Source organism: Pteronotus mesoamericanus, unplaced genomic scaffold (genome assembly GCF_021234165.1).
Source record: "Pteronotus mesoamericanus isolate MK-2021 breed Mesoamerican mustached bat unplaced genomic scaffold, CSHL_Meso_final contig_263, whole genome shotgun sequence".
Lineage (NCBI taxonomy): Eukaryota > Metazoa > Chordata > Mammalia > Chiroptera > Mormoopidae > Pteronotus > Pteronotus mesoamericanus.
This window is the reverse complement of record NW_026555112.1, coordinates 627224-655056: the sequence shown is the minus strand read 5'-3', so window position 1 is coordinate 655056 and position 27833 is coordinate 627224. Positions and strand designations below refer to the sequence as shown.

General features: G+C 52.5%; 1 protein-coding gene across 1 annotated transcript; it reads left to right on the top strand.

Annotated features, from left to right (window-relative positions):
• Positions 1 to 214: 214 nt before the first annotated feature.
• Positions 215 to 27724, top strand: CSF2RB (colony stimulating factor 2 receptor subunit beta). The gene is made up of 15 exons (XM_054574515.1): positions 215 to 350; positions 6736 to 6887; positions 7571 to 7817; positions 8623 to 8794; positions 11237 to 11424; positions 14810 to 14961; positions 15047 to 15215; positions 15781 to 15916; positions 16079 to 16233; positions 17932 to 18071; positions 19041 to 19200; positions 22560 to 22650; positions 22872 to 22929; positions 23781 to 23887; positions 24575 to 27724. The coding sequence occupies exons 3-15, from the start codon at positions 7742 to 7744 to the stop codon at positions 25698 to 25700; spliced, it is 2730 nt and encodes a 909-aa protein (XP_054430490.1). The 5' UTR covers positions 215 to 350; positions 6736 to 6887; positions 7571 to 7741; the 3' UTR covers positions 25701 to 27724.
• Positions 27725 to 27833: the final 109 nt, after the last annotated feature.

The following is a 27833-nucleotide window of genomic DNA, read 5'->3' as shown; positions in this document are numbered from 1 at the left end:
TCCCCCCTCGTCCCCCTGCGGCCTCAGGGGAGGCTGCGCGGAGGAGCTTGGCATTGAGCTGACCGTTGAAGGAGGGTGTGTAGGAGTTAACAAGGGAACAAAGTGGACAGTAGCCCAAGGAACATTTGCAAAATCAGTAAGATTTAAGATAAAAATTGATATCTTGGCACACACAGTTCTAAGAAGCTGGGTGACCCTGTGAAGAGCCACTTGCGCAGAAACGGGCCCGGGCATCGCTTCCTCTTTCTGCTTCTCGGTTTCCTAACAACGTCAGCATAAATAGGAAGCGTGAGAAGTGCTCTGCTGCCTGGAGACTCCGGCAGCAGCTTGGTGTGTCCCACCTCAGAGAGGTACGGCCCGGCCTCGGGGGGCAGGCTGACAGGCGGGCGGGGGGCAAGGGGATGTGGGGAGGCTGGGACGGAAGGGACAGGGAGAGCCTGGGGGTGTCGGGGAGGCAGTTATGCTCTGGGGACTTGGGCGGATAGAGCTTGACCTCCTGGAAAGACCTGAGCCCGGATTCCTAGGGCAGCTGATGGGTGACAAGGCAACTGGGAGGCTGACCTGCTTGGGTGCCGTATGAAGGGCTCGGGGAGAGGACAGCTCCCACTGGTGGGATTCAACTTCCCGGCAGTGGTGGGGGCAGAGCTCTCAGGCCTGGGAGTCAGACACCGTGTACCGCCCATCTCTGCCTTGTTTACTAAGGTGTCACTAGGTGTTGGAGGCAGAGGGAACATTTCCTTTGTGCTGTGCTGTGTGTCATCTCTAGGGTGGAAAGAGCACCAATAGTGTCGGACATGCTGTGGGGCGTGGGGGGGAGAGAGAGGGAGAGGACACAGGGTGTCCATGGGGATGCGGGGATGTGGGGAGACGGAGAGGCAGAAGGGGAAACGGGCCACCTTGCTGTGCCCAGGCCCAGGGCTTGGTGCGGCTGGGGAAGCTCGCTTTGGAAAACGAGAAGAAGCCAAGTCCTTTACCCCCAGACACATTTCTCTTCCTCAAGGAATGTTTTTGCCATCACACTCTCCCTGAACTGCGATCACTTAGCTGAGTGTGTGTTCTGTCCCCAAGGGTGTCGCCTTGGTGGGTGGATGGGCGCCCGGGGTGTCCGCATAGACATGCAGGTGGGTGCAGGTGTGTGCAGGTGGGTGCATGTGCCCAATGGATGGCGGGGCAGGTGTTTATATGGGTCCGAACTGGGGTGTGAGGCTGTGGGGCCCCCCGACAGCCTTTAGTGACAAGTTGCTGATGGGCCACTTTTCTTCTTCCAAGGCCCTCTTACATCTTCTGTAACCAGGTTCTAATTTTCTCCACCTGTCATCCTTCCTACTGTCAAATACTTTTAAGTGAGTAAAACCTTCCCTTGTAGCTTTAGTTCACTCTTTATTATTCATCAGTTTTTCTTATTTTGTGCTGTATTCACCAGTCCTACAAGTGAATACGGTTAATGCGCATATTTAATATTAAACAAGTAAAGGCATGGATATCTGCTCTATGAAAAATTAGAATAATCCAAAGTTATGCAGCAAAGAAAACAAAGTCCCAGTCATCTCTATCCTCTAGTCCCACATCCCACGTTCTTCATCACGTGTATCCTTCCGCAACATTTTCGAAGCGTAATGTAAGTGTATAGTTTTTCTTTCTTTTTTTTTTAAATCCTCACCTGAGGATATATTTCTATTGATTTAGAGAGAGAGGAAGGGAGAGAGAGAGAAACATCAAGAGAAACATTGATCGGTTGCCTCGCAAACATGCTGGGGATCAAACCTGCAACCGAGATGTGTGTCCTGACCGGGAATCAAACCCACGGCCTTTTGGTGTATGGGACAAGGCTCGAACCAACTGAGGCACCTGGCCAGGGCAATATAGAGTTTTTCTTTATACATAAATGGGATTATTACATACATATTGTTCTATGGCTTATGTATTCTATGACATACATATTGTTCTCATCTAATATTGTTTTAGCAACTTTCCAAAACAATACATATAGATTTAATTCATTTATTAACCTTAAGAAATGTGTAGCATCTATTAGTATGGACACACCACACTTTACCCAGTCCCTTATTGATAGACACTTAGGTTGTTTTCAATTTTTCCACACCCGTGAGAGTGTTTCTACAGCCCAGATTCCAAGAAGCAGAATTGATGTGCAAGAAATTGCATGTTTAAACATGTATATAGACATTTTCCAATCATCCTTAAGGTGGCATAGTTAACATATAATCACAGAGCCATGCATAAAAAGGCTGATTTCCCTTTAAAAAAAGAATCTTTTAGTTGGGTCCCACATAATGGATGAAAATTATCTGGCTCTTCTTGGATTTTTTCTCTGATTATTAGGGAAGTTGTACATCTTCACCAAATGAACTCCTTTGGTGATGTCTGTCTTTTATCCACTCTCTGATGGGTTCTTTGACTTGTACGCCTTTACTTTAGAAATGAGTCATTCATTGTGTGCATTAACAATTTATTTGCATATTTTGAAAATATATTCTTCCAGATTATCGCTTGTCTATTTTCTTCACCATGTTTAAAATAGCTTGTTCCATTTAAAAATGTACTAATTGCTTCTAAATCAAATCTGCCATCATTTTTTTACTTAATGCTTTCTGGATTTGATGTCTTGTTTAGATTAAAGACATGTTTGTGACGCTTTTATCATTTTCATTTCAATTTTAGATTTTTAATCCACCTAGAATTTAGAGAGGAGGCTAATACGTAGAGCGATAATCTAACTTAAAAAGCCGTTGGCTAACTGTGGCAACATCAGCAACGCTCTGTGTGCCGCCCAGGCTGGCCGTGGCCACTTAAAATGCCATTGTCACTCCCTGAGCTCCTACTTGCTTATTTTCCTTACCGTATTCTGTTCCATCTGCTGTTATCTTCCCTGTTATTTGTACAGGTAATAGAGCAAGTCTCTCATCTTTGGTTTGTTATAATTTAGAATCAGTTTGTCAAACCCATTAGAAATCCTTTTGAAACGTCTTTGGAATTTTGGTTTAGATTGCACTGAATTTAGAGATTATTTGGGAGAGGACCGACCACCTTGGGCAGCTTCTCCCTCACGCCTCTGACCTGGACGGCCCTAATGTTTTCTTTGCCCCTGATGTTGCCACAGGTTTCTAGCAGATACCAGAAAAGCCAACAACCTCTCCTTCGTCTCCTCATTTGCCAAGATTTATTCGTTTGTTTAATCAGGAATGGCTTTTGTACCAAATCGCTTTTGTATCAATTGTTTAGGAGCATCTATCAATGTAAACTTGCCCGTCCTTGCTGGTATGGCTCAGCTGGTTGGAGCTTCTCTCTCAGATCAAAGTTTTTCTCTCCCTTCCTCTCTCTTTTTTTCTCTCTAAAAGCAATGCAAACAGTGTCCTCAGGTGAATATAAAATAATAATAATAATAATAATAATAATAATAATAAGATAAACTTACCTGTTTTTCCCCCTTTAATCAGTTCATCTGTTTCTTTTTATCATAAATAGACTTCTCAATGGCTGTCTGTCAGATTATCCTCTGAAATTGTTTTCCTCTGCAGTGAATTTAGGTTTCTTTTTTCATTTCCAGTTTTTATCCCTATTGTTCAATTTCTTCACAAGTCTGGGAATTTTGGTGTGTGTGTTTATTTTGAGTGAGAAGGTGTCTGGTTTTTCTCTTCTCTGTTCTCCTCTCCCTCCTTCTCCTTTTCCTCTCTGTCATCCTCTCGCCCCCAGGGGTCACTTCTGCTCGCTGTGACTTTCAGCCCATAGGTCTCTAACACACGTATTTTCCGTCAGCAGTTGGGTTTAATTACTGTAGGTAGGCTCTTCCAAAACCAGACAAGATCCTTAGCAAGCTTTCACTTCTCTGCTGTCCACCCTATCCTCACAACCAAGTGTAAAAATCATCTGATTTTTTTAATTTAATACTGCTTCCTTGTATTTATATATTCTCTCTCTACTAAGAAGCATTTCTTCTTTACTTAACTCTTAAGTCTTACTGGTTTATTTTCTCATCACTTATTCCAGCATCACATGCTTTCTTTCCTTCTTGGATTTAAAAAAAAAAAATCCCAGAGTAATTTCTTTTTCCAGAAAAGATCTAAAATGCTTTTTTTTTTTTTTTTGTCCTTACATTTCCAAAATGTTGTGTGTGTGTGTGGAGGGGGTGTTTTGCCCTTGAACTTCAAAGTAAGCTTGACATTTTATGATTCTAGGTTTAAACATACTTTCTCTTCATATTTTCAAGACAGCACTATTTAGAGTTCAGGGTCACTAACTTCTCGAGAAAATCTTTCCAACCTGACCCTTGTTGCATTAAAAATAACGTGTTTGTTTCTTTCTTTCTGGAAGCTTCTAGGATTACCCTTTTATTCTTGGATGACTGAAAGTTCACCAGTATAGGACTGAGTATGGCACTTAAAAACTAATTTGGCTCTTCACTTAGTGAACTGTTGTCTCTTTCAGAGCCCTGTGAAGTTTTCTTCTGTTTCTCATTGTATCTATTTGGGTGCACCTGGAAAAAATCCCCAAATGATAGTGGTTTAACAATACAGAAGTTTATTTTTCTCTCACATAAAAGATGTCTAGAAGTAGGCAGTTTCAGGCTGGAGTGGTTTTCTTTCAGTGAAAAAAGGAACCCAGGTTCCCTCTTTCTGTTGCACATGAAACAGACTTTTCATCGTCAAGGTAACCTTATGGTCCAAAACAGCTGCTGGAGCTCCAGCCATCACTTCCAAGTTTCAGGCTAGAAGGAGGAGGAAAGGTAACAAAAATGGACCTCTTCCACTTGAGCCAACTCCCTTTAAACAGCTGTTATGGATAGCTCATCTCTGTTTCCATTCGTATCTCCTTGGACAACATTTAGTCACATGACCACACCCAACGATAAGAGACTGTAGGGAATAGTCTTTTATTCTGTGCAGCAAAATTTCCAGATAAAACCTGAACTTCTGTCAGCTAGCTGGCTGACACTGTCTACCATACCTGCCCTCAGTTCTAGAGGCTGGAGCTCCTGAATTTCCTGTCTAGGTCTCAGCTTTTCTCTAAGGCTTTCCTTCTCCTTGCCCATTTCTCTGTCTTTAATATGTACCATCAAACATGATTGTCTGTAGTGTTCTTTCTATAATTTGGCCCATTACTGAGGGTTTTTTTTTTTCAACTATGGATTTTCTTACCATCAAATTCCAAGATCTCTGTTTATTTGCTCTTTGCATAGCGGCGTTTTGGGGGGGGGGTTGTTGTTGTTTTGTATGGCCATAATTTCTCACGTCTGCCTGAGGGTACTAGTTAGGATGTTTTCAAGTTTTGTTGTGTGTTGGCTATATTTATGCACTCCTGTAGAATTGTCGTTAGGTCAGTGTACGCCACAGTAGATTGGGAAATAGAGCCGCTATTAAGAGAATGAGTAAGAGTACAAACTCTAGCGTCCACCTGCTGGGGCCTTCAGTCCCAGCCTCTCCTTAACTAGCTGCGTTGTTGTGGACCATTTACCTGTTTCCTCTTCGATAAAGTGGAGATTCTAATAGTAACCCACACATGGATTATTAATATCTGTAAAGATCTTTGAACCAGACCAGAATCATGGTCAGAATTTCTTTTTTAGTCTTTAGTTATTTTAGAGAGAAGGGAAGGGAGGGAGAAAGACAGAGAGAGAAACATCAATGTGTGAGAGAGATACCAATCGGTTGCCTCTCACAACCCCCAAATGGGGACCTGGCCCGCAATATGGGCATGTACCTGACAGGAGTCGAACCAGCAAACTTTCGGTTTGCAGGCAGGAACTCAATCCACTGAGCCACACCAGCCAGGGCTCTATCAGAATTTTGTCATTGTTAGCCACTAATAGGAATTTTCTGTATGTGAGTGAATTTTATGCTTGTGTTGTTTGATGACCCTAATTCGTTTTAACCATTTACTATGTAAAGGTAGTAACCTGTTCTCTGTATTTTTGCTGCCAATATTTCTTTTTTTGCCCTTTGTCCTTGGCTTTATGGTCTGGTTATTTTTATAAAATATAGAAAAAAATTGTCTTTATGTACTTTTCGTCAGCCTTCATCTCTCTGATTTCTTCCACTGCTTTTAAGCTTGAATGGTTTAAAAGTATTCCCTTCTATGGTTTGCGAGTCTAATGTGCTTTGACTTCTTCCATTTAAATTTTGAAGTAGCCTGATATTCGGGGACTGGTGTGAGATAGGGGTTTGGGCTGATATGTTTTATGTTGTTCAGTTATCTTAGCACTTTTTCTTATTCCATCCCTGCATGTTGATCGCGGTTCCTCCTCCATCACCGAGCACATACTTGGATAAAACAGAGTTTGTCTGGTCTGTGTCCATTGATATGTCGTGTGTGCGTGTGTGTGTGAGAGAAAGACAGAAAGAGAGAACACACTCCTTTATTTGTCAGATCTTTCTAATACATTTTGCTGTAATCCAATAGCAAAATTAAAATTAAAATTAAGCCTCCTTATCTTTAAATATCTTGTTAACTCTCCCCACAAATATGTTTCTCTTCTACTGCGTTTCTGCAGAGAGTCTTAGATTTTTATAAGACTCGTGGTAAACCTTTAACTTATTTCGGGATGACTCGCTCCCTTCTCTCGTGTAGCCTTTCTACCTGTGACGAGACCCCAGCGAAGCTCTGCGTTTTCCCGCTCGTGCTGGCACCAGCCCCCGCGGCCTCCCACGTGCCTCCCCCCGCCCGCCCCAGGGCATTGCCCCGCCGGCAAGAGCTAAAGCTATGGCGCTCTCTCCCCAGCTCCCAGCACCCCTGCTCTTGTTTCCCGAGCACTCATCAGACCAGCCGGCCTATAAACACCATCCCCTTCGGTTCTCCTCGTGACAGCCATGTGAGTGAGACACGTACTTGTGGACACTTCACCGACCCAGAGTGAGGTTCAAAGAGCGTGGGTGAGTGAGTCAGGCCCCCCCGGCAAGAATGGGGCAGAGGCTGGGTTTAAGGTCAAGCTGTCTGAGGACAGAGCGGCGCTTCCCCAGCAAAGCGGCTGCGGGAATGGGAGGGTGTGTGCTTGCTCCTGCAACCTGAGCGGAGCTTCAGGCTGTCTTCCTAGGGATGAAAAGAGGAAATCCCCGGCCTCCTGCTGAGAATAGGGAACTGGTGTTCAGAGACCAGTGTGGGAGGAATGCCAGGAAATGGGGCAGAGGTGGGGAGAGTACAAGGCTCCCCTGCGTGAGAGTGAGCACGTGATCACACCCAGGGGAGGACACCATGTCCCCAGCACCCAGTGATTCTCCAAAGCAGATGTAGGTCAGTAGCCATGGGGAACTCAAGGCAAGCCAAAGACCAGGCCTCTGTCTCAGGTTTCCCCACCACCCAGGCCCGCACAGGGGTGCCTGATGCGCGGCCCACTGGGAACCAGCTTCCGCAGGGGCCGTCGGTCCTTCTCCCTCGTGGTCGGGCCCAAAGCTGCTGAGGCTCAGGGGCAGGAGCTGTCCAAGGCGCTGGGGTGAGGCAGCAGTGGGGGCTGGAGCCCATGCATCGGGGCCACTCCCGGGGTCACCCCTAAAGTAGGCTGGGGCCTGGGGGATGCAGGGCCCGGAGGGGCAGCTCCCAGATGGTGTTTTCTCCACAGGCCTAGAAGGAGGCTGAGTTCTGGACGGCGGATTCACGAGAGCAGATGACCAGGGCATAGCCTGGCCCCCAGCTGGGGACAGACACAAGATTCCCGGCCAGGAGGACTCGCACCCTGCTCAGACCTGCACCCACCTGCGCTGCACCCTGCTCATCCAGAGCTGACCCAAAGATGGTGCCGCCCTGGTGGCTGCTCCCGGTAACCCTGCTGGCTCTGTGCTGGGGGCCCAGCACGGTGAGGGCCCAAGGTGAGCCTAATGCTCTCTCCCCTTTCCCTCCGCATCCCAGTTCCAGTCCTCGCTGCTGCGCCCCGTGGGTGGGACTGGCCCCCACGCATGCCCCAGGAAGCTCCCCGGCGCCAGCAGCCCTGGCCTTCCCTCCCTCCCTCCCTTCCCGCATTTCTTCTCTCTCCCTGATCTTCCCGGCGCCCCTGCCCTCCGGCCTCCCACGCTCCTGCTTATTTTTCTCAGGCCTCCTGTAAAGTCCATCTCCGCTTGTGCCCTTTCTCTGCCCACATTTTTCAGTGCGGCCTTCGAGGCCTCTGACCTCCAGGCCGGCCCTTCCCGCCCTTTCTCTGCCTCTTCTCCCTTCCCGCCCCTCCCCGCTTTCTGACAGTGGCCTTGACTGCTTCCCCCCTCCCCAGGGCTCTTGGCCTGAGGGAGTTTCTCCCTACTTGGGCTCCAGCAACCTCCTCGAGCTTAGAGGCCCAGTGGGGATGCTCCTGAGGCCCATGAACCCCGCTTTCCAAGGGCTCCCAGGGAACTTGGGTTCTCTGAAAGCCGGGAAACCACATTCCCATTTCCAGGCATCAGGCCTGGTCACTGGCCAAGGGTATGGCCGGGAGGTCCCAGAGCAGGGTCTGCGCTGCTGCCTCTCGGTGGGCTTGCGCCTCTCCTCCCGGGGTGGGCCAGGGGCTCTGGGGGCAGAGCCTGTGCCTGATGCACGTCCCTGCCCTGGGGGGAGGGGGTGGGGGCAAGAACCCTGCTCCTGGAGGACAGGCAGGGGCTCATGAACTGCGCTGGGAATCTACTAGAATATTGTGTTTCTATGCAGACAGGGGAGAGGAGAGGTGCAAGCCCCTCCAGGTCCCTCCCGGGCCGGGGACTGTCCCCCTGCAAACCCTGCGCTGCCATAATGACTACACCAGCAGCATCGTGTGCGGGTGGGCGGACACCCAGGAGGCCCAGCGGCTCATCAACGTGACCCTCCACCGCAGACTGAACGAGTGAGTGAACAGGGCGCAGGCGGAGGGCAGGGAGGGGGCTGCGGGGTGGGCAGAGCCAGGTGGGGGCTGCACAAAGGACAGAGGAGGGGGCTCCTGCCCAGAGGATCCAGCTCCAGCAGGTGGCTCCCAGGCCCGGGTGCCGGCGCCTCATGCCAGGGTTTCCAGGGAGAGCATCCGTGTTAATGCTGTTGCTGCCAACGGTGATAATCTTCTCTGATTTCACCACAATTTAACGAAATCATCCTGCACAAGTTTTGTTTTGAGGCAGGGAGGGCGGGGACGGACTGTGCCATTCACACATGAAGAAATCGAGGCTGTGGGGCTGAGGTCCCTCCCCCCCAACACAGAGTGGCCAGGATCCTGTGTCTGGCCTGGGGGCTGGGCTCCATGTGTCCCCAAGACCCTGAAACCTCCAGACTGAGGAGTTTGTCCTTTCCCCTCAGGTGGCCTCTGGAGCATGTGCCACTGGGCGAGGTGCCTCACACAGTGCAGGGGCTTGGTGACGCTCTGACTCACAGTGATAGAAATAATTAAACTGTTGGTGTCACAGGGTTGGGGAGACCCCTGGGGGTGTCACTCTGGGAAGGAGCCACTGTCATCCACAGCGTAGCCTCTGAGCTCTCCTTCCGCTCTCCTGGGAACGTCTACCTTTCCTCCTCCACCCTCCTCATTACCTCCGCCACCTCCCACCCTTGGCCGTGTCCTCTTCCTCCTGTGCTGAGACACCAGGCTCCCAGGAAAGAAGCCCGAGCCCCTCCATGCTCTCCATGCGAGGCTGCACGTCTGCGCCTCCCTGGACCCACCGGTAGGGATCTCCTACGGTGACTTTGCAGCCGGGCTCCCATCCGGCTTTGCTGCTCAAAGACACCACTGCCGCCGTGGTCTCCACTCTTTCCCATGCCATCAGTGGACCCACCCTGGGATCGTTCACAATCACTGAGCCCATGTGTCCAGCCCCCACTTACCAAGACAGGGTGCAACTCCGGGACGCCTCCTGATCCCATCTCCTCCAGCTGGCACCCACCCTCTGCCCCGCTTAGTAATGACGCTCCTCTAAAGAGGTGCCCAGACCCAGCGTACCAGCGCCTTTCCAGCGAGTGTCTCCTGAACCTCCTCCCCCAGGGCTCTGCGGCCCCCAGCCGGCCGCCCAAGCCGCTCCTGCTGAAGCCAGCAAAGCCCTCACTGGCGCTCAGGCAGATGGCCAGCCTGGGCCTCCCGCTCGGGACCCGGGGCCACACCTGAATGGGGCTGACCGCAGCGTCTTTCTGAAGACTTTTCTCTCAGCTCCCTTCTTTGGCTTTGGACTTGAAGGGTGAGATGCCCCAGGGCTCAGTCCTGCACTCTTACCTTGCGGACCCTCCGTGCCCTGAGCAGCCCAGACCTCCCTCTGAGCTGCAGACCAGTAGGGGCACTTGGTCTCCTCATTGTCCCTTAGAAGATAGCTATCTTCAACGCCAAACATTCTCAGCCAGATTTCTACTCTATCCCCAAAAGACCGCTCCAGCTCCAGTCTTGCCATCTCTTTTCACTAAATGGGGGTTCCTAGGGGTTCAAGCCAAACACCTGGGAGGTTTTTGTTGTTTGAATCTCTTCACCACCTTTCCTTCCCCATCAGAGCATCTCGCCCACGTGCAAAATCTGTCAACTTCATCTTCGAATAGAATGTGAATCTGGCCAATACTACCACCTCCCTGATTCAAACCATTTCCTATCACTTGCGATATTCCAGAAGCCGCCTAACCGCTCCTTCTGCTTCCAATATTGCCAACCCTGTCAACCCAATCTATCCACCACCTGGCAGCCAGAGGAATCCTTTCAAACATTTGTCAGAATATGTCACTCCTTTGCTCATAACTCTCTCATTTTTCCCACTGACAGCGAAATCCAAATTCTGTAAATTTTTTTTAATTGTTGGCTTCCTGTCACCTTACTCAGTTAGACTCCTAGGCCTTCCAACCTCATGTTCTACTCCATACACAATGGTGAATTGCCTCGTCATACAGCCCTACTAATCAGAGCCTGCCCCAGGGCCTTTGCACTTGCTGTTTCGATGACCTGAAATCTCTTTTCCCCAGAATGTGCATGGCTCCTCCTCCACCTCCTTCAAGTTTCTACTCAAGTGGCACCTTTTCCAGGAGGCCTTCCCTGTCACCCCCGTTTCAAATTGCATTCCCCACTCCAGTCCTGCTGGGCTCCTCTTCCTTTCCTGCTGCACTTGTTTACATGAAGTTTCCTCCACTTGATGCGCGACTTCTTTTGTTCAGCTGGTTCACGTGTGTCTCCCTCCAGCAGGATGTCGCTCCTATGGGCAGGGATTTGCGTGTTTTGTTCACTGCCAGGCCCCCGGCCCTGGGCAAAGCCTCGCACATGGGAACCACCTGATAATGCTGTGCATGAGAGATTAGTCCTCACTGTGGTCTAACCCTGGTCCTCTCCCAACAGTACCCCACTGCAGCTAGTGTCCTGTGAGCTCAGTGACAAGCTCTGGTCAGACTGCCCTGCTCCTCCCTGCGTGCCCAGAAGATGCGTCATTCCCTACAAGCTGTTCGTCAATTCCGACAAGGACAACTTCTCTTTCCAACCAGACAGGCGTCTGGGCACCCAGCTCACTGTTATTCTGACCCAGCATGGTGAGGCCTGGGGTCCCTGGCTGTGGGGGGGGATCCCCAGTGTAGACAGCGCACCCGGGGGGTGCCCAGACTGCGGGGGGTGGGCCAGCGGGTGAGAGCCTTCACGGGACGGAGACCCTGGCCTGGGGTGGGGGTGGGTTTGGTCTGTTGAAGGAAGAGGATATGGCTCCTTATGAGGAAGGTGCTAGAGCAGGTACGGTGTGGGCATCCGCTGGGTAAAGTGACCCCCCGGCCCTGGCTGCTCCACCAGCTGCCGAGGTACTGCCTTCCAGCACCGAAGGCTCCCCTTCTAGAAGAACCGTTCTGTGATTCACATAAAGACTTACTAATTTATAAAACTCTTTCATCTTTGTTGTCTCATCCAATGTCTGCAATACCCCTCTTATAGATGAGGCACTTCAGACCCAGAGAGGTTTTGTAACTTATCCAATGTGCCACCACTGAGCAGAAGTGACAATTCTGTGTCAGACTGGCCAGGTGTTTCCTGTACGTTAGATGGAGCCGCCGCCTTACTGCCCTCGCTGAGTGCCCCCAGTGCCACACACGGCCCAGGGCAGTCCATGGTCTTGATGGTCATTTACATAAATAGTTAAGCTTCCTTCTACTACATATTAGACAAAAGTGTAACCGACACTTCAATCTCGTTCGTTCAATTTTATTTGTGCCCAGAATGAGCCTAAAGTAAAGATGAGAGGATTTTTTTTTTTTTAATCCTCACCCGAGGACATTTTTTCATTGCTTTTTAGAGAGATAGGAGGGGAGAGAGGATGAGAGAGAAGAGAGAGAGAGAAACACTGATTGGTTGCCTCTCACAAGTGCCCCAACCAGGGATCGAACCTGCAACCTTTCGGTCTATCGGAGGACGCGCCAACCAACTGAGCCGCTGGCCAGGGCAGGGGTTCATTTTTAAAAGTTAATGTTCACATGGCCAGAATCTTGCCAATGGCTGGCTTTTGGGAAACACCGTCTGATAATATGTTGTAATTACAATAACGTATGGTGCTGGGTGCTATTTTTTTTTTTTCAACCCCAATTCACTGATGATGAAACTGAGACTGAGAGAGCAAGCCACTTGCCCAAGGTTCCTCAGATCTGGTATCTGACGTTAGTGCCCTGGGTCCCAAACACTGGCCAGCCTGGGGTGCATCTTGCAAGGGTCAGGGGCTCGGCCTTTGCCTCCTGCCTCTTTCCGTCCCAGCAGCACAAAGCTGTTCTCTGGAGGAGGGGGTGGGTTAGGCCTTGCAGAATTCACTTCAAACTCAAAACATGTGTTTGATGGCTGAGGAAGAGACCTGTGCCGGGTGGCACGTGCATGCTGGAGAGGGGGTACCAGGCGTTGTCTGGTGCAAACTCTTACAGAAGGCAGGTGCATGCCACATGGCCGAGGGGCAGTGGGCACGGAGACGCTGGGAGGCTGGGACGGGATTTCCAAAGGAAAGAGCTTTGCAGGGAGACCTGCAGGGTGAGTGGGAGAAGACACCAAGAAGAGCCAGGGAAACAGTGTGTGCAAAGGCCGGGAGGCTCAGGAGTGTGAGGCAAGTTGGAAAACCCGCTGGTAATTGTGTCCTGAGAGCATCAGCTCCCAGAGGGCCGGCCAGCGGTAGGAAGGACAGGGCAGTGAAGGCGGGACCTGGTCTGGCGAGGCGTCTGTGCCCTGTAAGCGCGTGGATAGGTCAAAGTCTAGGCAATGGGAAGCCACTGAAGGGACATGACAAGATCAGATGTGAGTGTGAGGACACCAGCAGGGGTGGGTGGCAGGGGATGGGAAGTGGCAGGAGATTGGAGCCCAGAATGTCGCCTAAGGCCCTAATCCCATGTAGAAATGATGAGGATTCAACTGAGATATGGCCGGGGGGTGGGGACATGGGCAATATAAAGCAGTTAGGCTGTGCATGCAATTCATTCATTGGTCTGTTCCTGCACTGAGCACTGCTTACACCAAGGGAGCAGTGGACAAGCCTGGGAGGGTCCCTGCCCGTGCGAAGCTTATGGCCTGGGAACAGGGAAGGTGTCACAGTGGATATGGGGACACTATAAAAATGGGGACAGAGGGGGCCATTTGCCTCCTGGAACATACATCAGTTGGGAAGTCAGGTCCACCCCAGTTATTATGACAATGAGTCAGGGAGGCTGTGAGGTGCTGGGGAGGAGGCAGGGGTGCATCCGACAGGCTCGAGGCTCCCATGTTTGGAGATCTGGATGTTTCACTTCCTCAATCGGCCTCTCCATCTGTGCAGTGGGCTGGTGGGCTAACGTCTCCCAAGTTGGATGAATAGGTCTTCCACTGGCCTCCCAGTCAGTTCCGTTGGTAGCAGTTTCCCAGGGCTCCATGCAGAGAAGGGCGCCCACTCCGTGGCAGGCTGGGGGGCTGGGAGCGCAGCGATGGCCTCAGGACACCCGGCGTGGCCCTGGGCGGGAGGGGGCACCCTGTCTCTGCCATCCTGGGCTGCTGCTCCGCAGGTTCCAGCTCTGACACGCTCTCCTGGGCCACGTTCTTCGTCCTGCGTAGAACATGGAGAAGATCTTGTTCGGGCTCTCGTTGAATTCTTTGTGTTTGAAAGTCATCCCTGGGCACCCAGACACAGAGGCTTCAGGGGGCAGGACCTGTCCCGCCCCTCATGAAGCTGCCCGCCCAGCCCTCTAGGCCCCAGCTGAGGTGTGCTTGCTGTTGGTTGAGGGAAGGACTCTGTGAAAAGTCTCTGAAGGTTGCCTACATGCCTTCCTTCATTTCTTTGTTCTCTTGGCCCCTGAACCACTGAAACCATTACATTGCAGGCCCTGGGGAGAGGGAAGGGGACCAAAGCCCAAACTCTGTCACCCACCAGCCCCCCTACCACTTGGGGAGGCAGATGTGGAAACATATAAACCCACCAGGGTAAGGGCCATACAATTGGCTATGTAGGACTGGAAAAGGGGCAAAGATCCTGCATGGGGGAGGGGACCCAAGAAGGTTCCAGAAGAGGAACTTAACATGCTGGGCCCTGAGAGGTGAAGGACATTGGGCAGGTGGAGAAGGTGGAGCAGAAAGAGTAACGTGAGCCACAGCGCCCTCTGCTGGGTGGGGAGGGGCACACAGCATCCTGTACAGTGGAACCTGGGGACAAGAGGGAGGAGGCTGCATTTAGAGTTTAATTGCCAGCACCTTGCATCGAGCGAGGCACAGCTATCGGCACAGCCTTTATTCACAGTCACATTGAGTCCCCACGATTTGGCGGAGGAAGAGCCTGAAGCCCACAGAGGACTGGGGCTTTGTCCAAGGTCGGTCAGCTGGTGGGGGCAGCGCTCCTCCCGGAACCCCAGGCTGTCCACACAAAGACCGTGCAGGTCCCTAACCGCCCCCACCAGAGCCCAGCCCCTCACAGTCCCTTGGCCTCCTCTCCCTCAGTGCGGCCCCCCGCGCCCCAGGACATCTACATCCGCACTGCCGGCGACCGCTTCCTGCTGACCTGGAGAATGGCCCTCGCGGATTCCCAGGGCCAGTGGCTGTCAAACCTGGAGTTTGAGGTGGTCTACAAGCGGCGTCAGGACTCCTGGGAGGTAGGGACCTCGGCCAGCTCGGCCCTGAGCCCACAGGAACCCGGCCCAGCCTGCAGCGGCTCCAACGGCCCCTCTCTCCCGATAGGATGCCTCCGTCCTCTACACCACCTCCCCGCAGGCCGATCTGGGGCCGGAGCACCTCCTGCCCAGCAGCACCTACGTGGCCCGAGTGCGCACCCGGCTGGGCCCGGGCTCGAAGCTCTCGGGCAGGCCCAGCCCGTGGAGTCCAGAAGTTTCCTGGGACTCCCAGACAGGTAAGGGCGCCGAGGGGGGAGCGGCCCCTCTGTGGGGAGGGCGGCTCATCGCAGCTCCCAGCAGCCGGAGCCCAGGGGTCTGCACTGCGGATTCCACCCACCTCTGTGGCCTGTGTTTAAGGTCGCCCGCCCTCCCCCCCCCCCCCCCCCCCCCCGGGGCCCAGCTGCCCCGTGCGACTCTGCAGAGGCAGCCCAGCGTCGTGCCCACTCTGGGCCCCAGGGCCTACACACCGTCTGCCTTCGAACCGTGGCTGCCTAGCAGCTGGGTGTTCGTGAGAGCTGTGCCATGTGCAGACAAAACACCATTCTTGTGTGAAATCCCCAAACCCTGACTAGGCGCTGTCCCCATTCCCACGGGGGCCTGAGGGTTCATGAAATTCGCTCACTCTCTGACCTGTGGGCACCCAGCTGGCAGGTTCAGGCTGAACTTTAACCCCTGGGCTTTTGGGCCCTAAAGCCCAGGACCTCTCTGTGGTGAGTCTCATGGTGGGCAGCCACCAAGAGCTCGGGAATGAATGGAGAAGGGAGTGAGGGATGGACTGTCTTCCCCCACCCCACCCCCCAGGGGACAAGGCCCAGCCCCAGAACCTCCAGTGCTTTTTTGACGGAGGTGCCACACTCAGCTGTTCCTGGGAAGTGAGGTCCGAGGTGACGAGCTCTGTCTCCTTCACCCTCTTCTACAAGCCCAGCCCCAACACAGAGTGAGTATCCTCTTCCTCTGTCCTCTCCCCTCCTCTGTCCCCTGCCCTCCCCAGGTCTCCTCCTGCCCCTGGGTGCCCAGCAGGAGCCACAGCTTATCCCATGGTCTCACCCCTCCCGTGGTCCCTGGCCCCTGCTGCCCTCACCTCTGCCGTGACTCTCAGGGAGAAAGAATGTTCCCCGGTGCTGAAGGAGGCTTGCGGCCACTACATCCGGCACCGGTGCCAGGTGCCCGTGGCCGACCCCGGGAACCACAGCCAGTACATCGTCTCCGTTCAGCCGAAGGTGGAAGAGAAGTACATAAAGAGCTCAGAGAACAGTGAGTTTGCCCTCAGCCTTCTATGGGGGGACAAGAGGATCTTGGGACAGCTGTGTTTCATTGCATATGTAACCTGTGTAAATTCAGGGTTCCCAATGTTACCATCTTTACGTTTGTCACTTTCAAGAAACAAACGCAGTCCAGTGAATAAAGTAAACAAAGGTCATTAGAATCTCCTCTTTCAGTTCTCAGGAAGCAATAAACACAACAGTGCCCTGGCTGGTGTGGCTCAGTGGATTGAGTGCTGGCCTGCAAACCCAAAGGTCGCTGGTTCGATTCCCAGTCAGGGCATGTGCCTAGATTGCAGGCCAGGTCCCCAGTTGGGGACGTGCACGAGGCAAGAGATCAATGTATCTCTCACACATCGATACTTCTCTCCATCTCGTTCTCCTTTCCCTCTAAAAATAAATAAATATTTAAAAAATAATACAACAATGGCAACGACAAATAACCTGTAGGAAGATTAATCGGCATCCTCCAGGAGTGCCTCTCGAACGCCCATCCCCCCCTCCCCTGCCGTTGCTTTGCTTGAGCTCTGCCTGCCTCTCCAACCCTGTAGCTGCGCTAGCTTTCCCGCTCTCAGCCCTGCCCCCCGGTCCTGCCACCAAACTCTTCTTTTCCTTCCCTGATTGGGTTTTGCTCTCAGGTTTCCAGAGTTCTCCCCCAGTGGATCTTTTCAGTGTTCAAAATAATTGACCTAGATTCACTTCTTCAGATGAGATCTGGCTGTGGGCAAATAAGCCAACGCTCCTTGCAGGTTAATGTCCCTGGTTCCTGCTATGTGGCAAGCACCCGCTCAAAGGGACCCCCACGCCATCTCGGGGTGATCGAGTTCTTCCACCCCGTCTCCAGGCAGGAGTCAGTTTGTCTCAGTCACTTGGGCTACAGTCTACCACTTAGTCTCTGGGGATCAGCCAGGTTACAACCTTGATCTCTGCCCCTTGTTAGCTGCCTGTCCTTGACAAGCGACTAATTGTTCTGGGGCTCAGTTTCTCTGTCTGCAAAATGTGACAACCCCCGTAGGGTTGTTGTTAGAATTGAGGGAACTAATTCATGCAGATTGAGCATGTCTAGAACAGTCACGGCTCTAGAATAGAACCGATTATAGTGATTTTTTTTTAACGTAAGTACTGTGAATACCGTATTTTGCCATGTATAATGCACATCCACGTTTTTGGCCCAAACTTTCAGGGAAAAAAATCTTTCATTCGAATTGTTTAATGCAATTTTTTATTTATTTGTATTTAGAAACAAAACCGATATCCTATTCCAGGGTATTATTTTGCATATGGATATCGTTATTGCTTACTAGAGTTACGCTTTTAATGCATAAGCATAAATAAAAGAATTAAAAACATTTATATGGATGAGAATTAGTACTATCCGTGTGTAATGCACATCCTTATTTTTCCCTCAAACATTTGGGCAAAAACATGTTCATTATACACAGCAAAACACGGTAACCTGTGCCTTGGGTCACCTCACTGCAAAACAGGTGAGACCCGGCATCAGCCAAGAACAGGGCGGCTCGCATCAAAACGGACGATGTGGCGAGGTGGAGGTGCAAAGACCCTGAGAAGAGCGGGACCTGGGGTCCTGGGCCACTGGAGACAGCGCCTGGGACCAACATGGAATGCAAGGAATGTTCCATGGGAGGAATGTTAGGAACACTGTTCCCTAAAGTTTTCCTTCCTCCAGTCCAGATGGCTCCCCCGAAGCTCAACGTGACCAAGGGCGGGGACGGCTACATTTTGCACTGGGAAGTAGAGAAGATGGCCTACTCGCACATCGTGCACACCTTCGAGGTCCAGTACAAGAAAGCTGCTGACTCGTGGCAGGTGAGGGCACGTGCCCTGGAGGGGCCTGCGGTGGTGGCGGGTAAGGGGCAGGGGGCGCACGTGAGCCAAGCCTGGGAAGGTGCCACCTGTCAGAGGCCTGGCTCCTGCAGCTGATCAGTCAGAAGGAGCCACTGGCACTCGGCGGTCACAACCGTAGGTGATCAGTGGGTCACTGTCTCATCCTCTGGTGAAGGAGTGAAATCAGAGAAATGAGGCAACTCGGCCAATAGTAACACAGGCGACCCTGAATATCAAAGCGAGCCTAGATGTCCGGGCACGGAGGGCGGAGAGAGGCCGGACGAAGAGTTCTCCAGGTCATAAAGGGGGCATTCCTTCAGAGGCATCTCACCCGGACAGGAGGGTCAGCCTCTCAGAACACAGCTGTGCCTGATGAAGCTGGCAGGGCCCGGCCCCGGGCAGCCCTCGGTCCACGTGCAGAGCCTGAGGCTCCAAAGGCCAGACCGGGACCTCGGAGCCAGCCCCAGGCCTTCAGGCTGCAAAGGGAGAAACTGAGGCCAGGAGGGGATGGGTCAGTGGCAGATCTGGGGTTAGGCCCCGCCCCCCTAAACCCCCTATCCCAGACCCAGAGACCCTGCACGGCAGTCTGGGGAGGTCACAATTGGGGTCCAGGCAGCCCCAGAGGAGCTGGGAAGTTGAGGGGTCTCAAGGTGAAGATGGAACAGGGTGACCCCCTTAGGGTTTCTGGGCCTTGGTGTTGTCACCATACGGCACCGGGGCGCAGTGTAGGGGTATGGCCCCTGGTCCCACTCAGAGGGCTCTCTGTCTATGGGCCTAAAGGAGGGTCCTCCTGGTGGGAGGCCTCCTGCCTCAGGCCTGGGGACTGTGACCACAGAAGGGGGCTGGCAGGTAGCAGAGCCCTGGGGTCCTGGGGTGGGCGGAGCGTGCAGCTGTGCTCACGGGAGCCCGAAAACTACCTCAGCGCCCCTGCCGACACAACTACACCCACAGGAGAGCAAGACAGAGCCGCTCCCGAACGCCCACATCATGTCGCTGCCACCTCTAGAGCCCTCCACCAGGTACCAGGCGAGAGTGCGGGTCAAGCCCGACAATGGCTACGACGGGATCTGGAGCGAGTGGAGTGAGGAGTGCTCCTGGGACACGGAGTGGGGTACGTCTCCCCCGCCTCTGCCCACCTCTCCCGCTCTAGCCCAGCTACAGTGATAGGGGCGATATGGACACAGCTGTGACCCCCACCTCACTTGAGCATCCTTCCCTCCCATGTATCACAGTCATTGGAAAGTGACGCCTGGTGTGTGCCACAGGCTGCAGATAAGGCCCTGAGAGGGCAGAGAAGCGCAGGTCTCACCATCCCTCCTCCCTCAGACTGGGCCTCGGCTCTCTATTAATATGACCCATGGTCTCATTCGCTTTTGTATCAGCCTCCACCTAGTGGTCACTCAGCCCAAGATTCTAGTTACTATCAGCAAACATCAGGGCCCACAGACAGAGGTCTGAGGTCGGAAGGTCTGAGTCTGGCTTCTAATCTTCCCTATGCCCCTGAACCTGCCACGTTCATTTGCCTCTCATTTTTACCAGACTGGTTGCCACGAGGCAAGCACGAGGCTCCCAGGAGAAGGAGAAGAGGGGTGTCCTGGAGGGGCCCAGCCCTTGAGGGGCTGGTGGATGCCCAGCAGGAAGTGCGGGGGCCCCGGGGGCGGCCTGTGCACCTGCTGGTCTCTCCATCAGCGCAGCTGTGCCCACCCCTGCCTCTCTGGTCTTCCCTGTCCCCAAGGCCCAGCCTCACAGGTGTGCCTCCTTTTATTGCGCTTCTCCTCACTGCGCTTATCAACATGGAGGCAAACCCCGCCCCTGCAAAAACATTACCCCTTGCTGAGGGCTCAGGGGATGGTTAACAGTATTTAGCAATAAGTATTTTTATTTAAAATATGTACTTTTTTAAATTTTTCTTTTCAATCACTGTTTACATTCAGTACCATTTCATGTTAATTTCAGGTGTACCGAATAGTGGTTAGATAACGACACACTTTACAAAGTGCTCCCCCCGATATCCCCAGTACCCACCGGGCACCATGCACAGTTATTACAGTGCCATCGCCTATGTTCCCTATGCTGTGCTTACATCCCTGTGACGATTTTGTAACTACCCATCAGTACTGCTCGATCCCTTCGCCTTTTTCACCCAGTCCTCCACGCCCCACCCCCCGCAACTGCCAGTCTGTTATCTGCATATATGAGTCTGCTTCTATTTTGTTTGTTTTTCTTCTTTAGATTCCACTTGTAAGTGAAGTTACATTTGTCTTTCTCCATTTGACTTACTTCACTTAGCATAATACCTTCTAGATCTATCCATGCTATCAAAAATGGCAAGATTTCATTCTTTTTAAAGCTGAGTAATATTTCCTTTTGTATATATGTGTATAGAGACCACTTTTCTTTATCCACTTGTTTATTGATAGGTACCTGGGTTGCTTCCATATCTTGGCTATTGTAAATAACGCTGCTATGAACATAGGGGAGCAAATATTCTTTCAAATCGCTGTTTTGGGTTTCTTTGGATATTTACCTGAAAGCGGAATTGCTGAGTCATAAGGCAGTTCCACTTTTAATTTTTTGAGGAAGCACCCTACTGCTTTCCCTGCAGGCTGCACCAGCCTGCGTTTCCACCAACAGTGCATGAGGATTCCCTTCACTCCACATCTTTGCCAACACGTGCTTGTTTTATTAAATTTATTCACGATAGCCATTCTGACAGGTGTGAAGTGATCTCTCATTGTGGTTTGAATTTGCATTTCTCTGATGAATGGTGAGATTGAGCATCTTTTCATATGTACACTGGCCATCTGGATGTCCTCTTTGGAGAAGTACCTATTCAGGTCCTCTGTACTCCCGTTTTTTTTTAAAGATTTTATTTAATTATTTTTAGAGAGAAGGGGAGGGAAACATCAATGTGAGAGAAACATCGATCAGGTGCCTCTGGCATGAACCCCATCAGGGGACTGAACCCACAAGCCAGGCATGTGTCCTGACCAGGAATGGAACCAGCAACATTTCACTTCATGGGACGAAGCCCAACCAACTGAACCATGCTGGTCAGGGCCTCTGTCCACTTTTTAATTAGATTGGTGTATTTTTATTTTTGTGTTGAGTTGTCTGTGTTCTTTATAAAATACGAATATTGACCCTTTACAGGATATATCATTGGCAAATATCTTCATCCACTCAGTAGGTTGTCTTTTCATTTTATTGATAGTTTCCTTTGCTATACAAAAACTTTTTCATTTGATGTCGTCTTATTTGTTTATTTTTTCTTTTCTTTTGTTTATCTTTTCTTGTCCAAGGAAATATATCAGGCTAAAAAAAACCTAAGAGAACTGTCAGAGATTTTACTTCCTATGTTTCCTGCTAAGGAGTTTTATGGTTTCAAGTCTAACATTTAAGTCTTCAATCCATTTTGAGTTTATTCTGGTATAGAGTGTAAGAAGGTGGTCTAGTTTCTTTCTTTCTTTCTTTCTTTCTTTCTTTTTTTTTTTTTTGTATGTATCTGTCCAATTTTCTCAACACCTTTTTTTTAATAGAGTCTTTACTCCATCATATGTTCTTGCCTCCTTTGCCATATATTAATTGAGCATATAAGGTGGGTTTATTTCTGGGCTCTCTATTTGGTTTCATTGATTTATGTGTCCACTTTTATGCCAGTGCCATGCTGTTTTGATTACAATAGCTTTATAGTATAGCTTGATATCTTGATACAGTGATACCTCCAACTTTGTTCTTTTTTTCTCAAAATTGTGTTGGCTATTTAGGGTCTTTTGTGGTTCTGTGAAATATGCCATTGGTATTTTGATAGGAATTGCATTGAATGTATTGATTGCTTTGGGTAGTATGGACATTTTAACAATGTTCATTCTTCTCCGTGAACATGGTATATGCTTCCACTTATCTGTATCTTCTGTTTCTTTCTTTGACGTTTTCCAGGCACAGAGCTTTTACCTCCTTGGTTAAATTTATTTCCTAGGTGTTTTATTTTTATACATTGTTCCTTAAGACATAATACTATTGCATGCATAACAGACTACAGTATAGTGTGAACATAACATTGTTATGCCCTTGGGAAACCAAAAAATTCATGTGACTTACATCATGGCAAAATTGGCTTTTCTGCAATAATCTGAACCAAACCTGCAATATCCCCAGGGTATGCCTATGTACAACCTTCTTCAGGAAGTCCCCCATGGTTTCCATGGGCTATAGTCACTGCCCCCCTGCCCCAGGCACCTCCTGCCACTGGTAAAGTTGTACCCCTCTGTGTCTTCTTTAGCACCAAAACATTGGTTGGGGGGATGCAGAGCAAGGCCCTCTTCTTAGCCTGTGTCTGGCCCCTCTTCCCCTCCATACCTCACCAGCATTGGCCGGGCCCCGCCTGCCCCCCCCGCCCCCCCTCCAGAGCCTCCCGCGTTTCCCTCCCCAGATGCTAATGCTCCTTTTTCTTTCCTGGCCACCCTGAAGTGCTGCCCATGTGGGGCCTGGCCTTCATCCTGGTCCTCGCCACCCTCGCCTTACTCCCGGCCCTGCGCTTCTGTGGCATGTATGGGTACAGGTAAGGGGGCTCCATGATGGGTGGGGGCAGGGATACCTGAGACCCCCGGGGCCACGGGGATCCCAGCACTGATCACTCCAGTCCCTGCTCTGCCACCCACCCCCTGGGGGTTCTTGGACATATCTCGCCCTCTCCTTGGGCCTCAGTTTCCCCTCTGTACATGAATATGGGCAGCTGCCCTGAGGTCTCTGGCGGCTGTCACTTCCTTGCTGTCTTTCTAGGCTGAACCGGAAGTGGGAGGAGAAAATACCCAACCCCAGTAAGAGCCACCTGTTCCAGGTAAGATCTGGCTGTGAGGGCAGCTGGGGGGGTAAGGGCCCCTCTGTGCCAGTGCCCATGTACCCATGCCCATCCTCCTTCCCTTGGAAGTGGGGCACAGGTGGCCAGGAGGGGGCAGAGAATCTCTAAGAGCAAGGCCAGCACCTGCAAGTTCATCCCTGAAGACCCCTGGGCCCTGCAGATGCATGGGGTGCCCTGCCTTCAGGGGCCCACGTGGAGCAGGAGAGAGTTGAGTGTGGAGATGCTGGGAGGGCAAAGGTGGGCCCAGGAAGGGGTTAGTTTTACCGAGGGTGGGTGGGAGGCAGAATGGCCCCCTGAGGACAGGACAGCAGAGCTAAGCTTTGAGGGATCTGCGTGGTGCCAGGTGGGAAAGATCACTGTAGGCAGAAGGCACATGTAGCCAGTGGGGCATGAGATAGGACCACGTCATGAAGGACAGAGGTGGGCAGACGATGAGGCTGGGGGCCCGTCACGGAGGCCGAGAGTACCACAGAGTGGCAGAGCCCCTTGGTCAGGCGGGGCCTGCTCTGCGTGCAGAGGGTCTCCAGGGGGCTGCGGAGGCTGCCGGTGTGCACAGTCCGGGGGGCGCATGGAGGCAGCAGCTCCGCGGACGAGCAGACTCACGCAGACAGGCACCCCGTCCTTCAGTGCTGGAGTGGAGGGCCCCAGCGAAGTCCCGGCCCTCCTTTGGCCTCCCCTCCTGGTGTCAGAAGGCCGTGTCTGGTCCTGACCGTGCTGAGATTTCTCCCGTGTCTGAGGACTCCCTGAATCCCCCATCGCCCCGCAGCCCTCCCCCACCGTCACCGTCTCCAGGCCCCACACCCAGGGGCACAAATGTCCTTCTCTTCCAGAACGGGAGCTTGGGGCTCCGGCTCCCAGACAGCATGTCTGCGCTCACCCGCAAGAGCCCCTCACACAAGGGGCCATGGGACAGCCACTTCCCTGGGTTGGAGAGGTGGTGAGTGTCTGGGCCTGGGGTCCCGGGGAGGTGGGAGGGTGGCCCCACTGTGCACATCGGAGGCTCAGAGGAGGTGGCCTCTGGCCTGGGGCTCAGTGTGAAGAGGTCCAGGGCGGTGGCTTGCACTAAGGCAAGGGGCATCCCAGAGGGACGGCAGGAAGCACTTCCTGATGCCTAGGCTAGCAAGAGCCATAGCTCGGGTCCCACAGATAACCTCTCCGCGCCCTGCTGCCCGCACGGCCGCGGCCTCAGGGGCGGCCAAGGAGCCCCAAACCCTCCTGGTCTGCGCCCGAGCCGCCAGCCCTGCGCTAACCCTCAGGAGAGGGCGCTGCACGCTGGGGATGAGGAGCGCAGGGAGGGCTGGGCAGGCACAGGCTGGGCGCGGGCCTGGCCCTGCTGGGGCCATACCAAGGAGCAGGGAATGAGAGGGACACACCTGAGAGAGGAAGCTGTTGCTCAAGAGCATGGAGGCTGGAGGGCCGGATCCACAAGGAGACGGAAGGAACATCCGGTTTCCTGCTCTGGGCTCGCCCCCCAACCTCCCACCGCCCCTGGCCCGGCTCTGTGCTCTCTGTGACCCTGCTGGTCCCTGACCTTCCAGAGCCACGTCCTCCACAGCCCCTCCTGCATGAACCAAGATGTCTGCCCAGGGTGGTCCCAACATCTCTGCTCCTGTTCCTCCCACAGGGTGTCCCCTGTAGACTGCATGACCAGCGAGGTGTCATATCTTACTGTAGAGGACCCTAAAAATGCCCGTGACTCACCCTCTGAGCCTAAAACGACTCCAGCCACCTCAGACCTGCCTACGGAGCCGCCCCCAAGTCCCGTGCCCTGCCTGTCATCCCCCTCAAGCAGACTTAAGAGCCAGGTTTCTGGCTTTGACTTCAACGGCCCCTACCTGGGGCCACCACACAGCCTGTCCCTGCCGGAGCTTGTGGGCCAGGAGGCGCTCCCACAGATAGGTGAGAGCCAGAAGCCGCTGCCCACAGGGTCCCTGGAGTACATGTGCCTGCCCGAAGGGGAGCAAGTGCAGCTGGTCCCGTTGGCCCGGGTGCTGGGCCAGGGCCAGGCCAGGGGTGTAGAGAGAAGACCCTGTCCTGGGGCTGAGGGGAGCCCCTCCCTGGAGTCAGGGACAGACGCTGTCCCTCCTGCACCTGGGCTCGCGACGGGTGTCCAGGGCACGAAGGACAGCCCCACAGCTCTGTCTACCGGGCCTGGGCGCCCTGAGGACAGCGTCGTGGCCTCTGATTACATCAACCCTGCAGACCTGGCATTCGCCCCACCCGCAGGGGCGCCAACGGCCTCTCGGGTGCCCCCTCTGGGCCTCCCCCCAGACCAGAACCTCAGCCTCTCTCCTGGACTGGCTGGCGGGCCCCCTGAAGCCCCGGCCCCCGGGAAGCCAGCGTTCGACAGCTATGTGGAGCTCCCCTCAACCATGGGCCAGCCCCCTCAGCCCCCTCTGGGCAGTCCTGCCCCTCCTGCAGCCAGCAGCCCCGCCCTGAGTCCAAGGGGGCCCCGGGTCGATGGGACCCCGGTCTCCCCACACCCCGAGGGGCTCCTGGTGCTGCAGCAGGTCGGCGATTACTGCTTCCTCCCCGGCATCGGGTCCGGCCCACTCTCACCGCACAGTAAGGCCCCCTCCCCTGGACCCTGTCCTGAGATCAGGGACCTGGACCCGGCGTTCCAGGCCAAGAAGCCCCCATGCCAGGCCATTCCCCAGGTGCCAGCCATTCAGCTCTTCAAAGCCCTGAAGCAGCAAGACTACCTGTCGCTGCCCCCCTGGGACGTCAGCAGGCCCGGGGAGGTGTGCTGAGAGCCTGCAGACCTCGGGGGGCACGGGGAGGAGAGCGCCTGCCTCCTCGCCCGCCTGCTTTTCTCTTGCCAGCCTCTGGCTTTTCCCACCCTCATTTCTACAAAGCCAAGGAAAGGAGACCAGGAAAATGAGCAAAGCGCCTAACTTCTCTGTCGGCCTTCAGCAAGGGCAAGAGCCTCTCTCTCCTGCCCCATCCCACCGACATACACACGTTTCTTTCAAGTTCACGTATTTTTAGGTTCTGAATTATTAGAACATTCTGCACACACTCATTTCATTTGCCCTCATTTTCTTTATTACCAGGTTTTCCTGCTTTTGCTCATTTCTTGTTGCTCTTTTCGCTGATTTATTATTAGAGTGAGTGTGAGGTCCAAGCTAAGCATGTTCCGAGAGGTCACGTCTCGGTGACATCCTGTTCTGACATAGACGTGTCTGCCTGTGTAGGAGGACCTGTGTCTGCAACCTATTTCTGGAGGCACAGACGCAAGAGTCCAGGCCAGGTGCAGGGGTGGCGGACAGGGGGTTGCGCCGGGGCGGGAACCATCGAGGGTCGCGGGCCTGGCAGAGCAGCACAGGACTGCACCTGCCTTCGCCAGGCACTGCAAGCTCCACCTGTGGCGACCAAGCACCAGCTTGTCACTCCGAGAAGTGGGTGTGGCCGGGGAAGCACTGTTCTGAGCTCACGGAAGCCCCCCGCGGGTCTCCGCAAGGCCACGGGGAGTGTCAGGGCCCTAGGACCTGCACCAGGGACAGGCCACGGGGCCAAGCAGCGTGTGGTGCTCGTTCCTGGCTGACCTTCCTTCACCCAGGCTGGTGGGGCCCGGAAAACTCAGGAGAAGAGGGGAGTCCAGGGCCCTCGCCAACTGTAGGGAAGCTGGAAAGGACTGCTCAGCAAAGGAAAATGACAGGAAGGGCATGCGCACATCCGGGCTTATGGTCCGACTATAGTCTCAGCCTCCCTCTTGCAGAAAGACGTGCGAGCCCGACCGCCCAGCCAAGCATGAGGGCTTTTGGCCTATGTCTAGGCCTACGAGGGGACTATGATTCTTTTAAGTCTTTGCCTTCCTGACATGCAAAAATGATGGCATTAAATTGTTTTAATTTTCATTATTTGATACCTTTCAAGTTTGCACGTACTTTTATATTTCCCCGGCCTTGGTATTTTTTACTGGACTAAGTTCATGAAGTAATGAACTTCGTTCTGCCAGGTGTTCATCTTTTCCTGATGAAGATTCTAAAACTCTTACGTATGGTCTTTCACGCACGGTGCCAATTGTTTTCCCCTAGTTTGTGGTTTGTCTTTTAACTGTGTACGTGAGGCTTGTGGGTGTCCACAAGCAGATTCTCCTGTTAAACCCCCCAGGAGACGCCAGCGTGGCTCCAAGGCTGGTACCAACCTCACCAAGGCCTCCCCCATGTCGAAAGTGCATTTGTCCTAATTTATTTATTTTTTCTAGTTCTTTCTGTGTTTTGGCCTGTTCATGTAAAATGTTAATGACTTTGGAATGCACGTCTGTGAGACAGAGAGCTGGCCTTCTGCCCTCCCCCAGCGGGAGGCCCAGCTGTCTTTGCATTATTGGTTGAATCACCTGTTCTTTGTCCATGTATCTGAAATGCCACTTTTATGATATAGAAATTCCTGGTATGCACTTGGTCTGTTTCTAAGCTTTTGATTTTATTACATTGTTCTCTGAGAGGTGCCCCGCCATTTTGATTTTGCTTTCTAGCTTTATAGTGTGTTTCAATATATGGCAGAGAAAGTGTTCTTGTTACCTTTTGTTCACAAATTCCTGTACATCACAGCCATGTTTGTGGGCCCAGAAAATTCTAAACAACTTAAATATTCACCAATAGAGAAATTAATAACAACACTTTTTGTACATTCTAAAGTAAAAACCTGTGTTAAAAATGAATGAGGTCGACAGACATAGATCAGAAAGAAGTCCAAGATGTTAATTCCAAAATGTTCGAACATTGTTAACTGGAAAAGAATGCAATAAATTTTTTTTTAATTATAAAACCAATGCCCTAAACTCACTGGATGTGTTGGAGTAGTTGGGGAAGGGCGCTATTTGAAACTCCAGTTGCATGAAGACGGTGAGTTTGAGGGGAGTTGGAAATTCAGATTTAACT

Bases quoted from the DNA above. Each gene is read 5' to 3' on its own strand.
- CSF2RB (XM_054574515.1), top strand. From the start codon at position 7,742: ATGGTGCCGCCCTGGTGGCTGCTCCCGGTAACCCTGCTGGCTCTGTGC. The intron at 15,917-16,078 runs GTGAGTATCCTC...CGTGACTCTCAG, and splicing joins AAGCCCAGCCCCAACACAGA to GGAGAAAGAATGTTCCCCGG. The intron at 22,930-23,780 runs GTAAGATCTGGC...CTTCTCTTCCAG, and splicing joins GTAAGAGCCACCTGTTCCAG to AACGGGAGCTTGGGGCTCCG.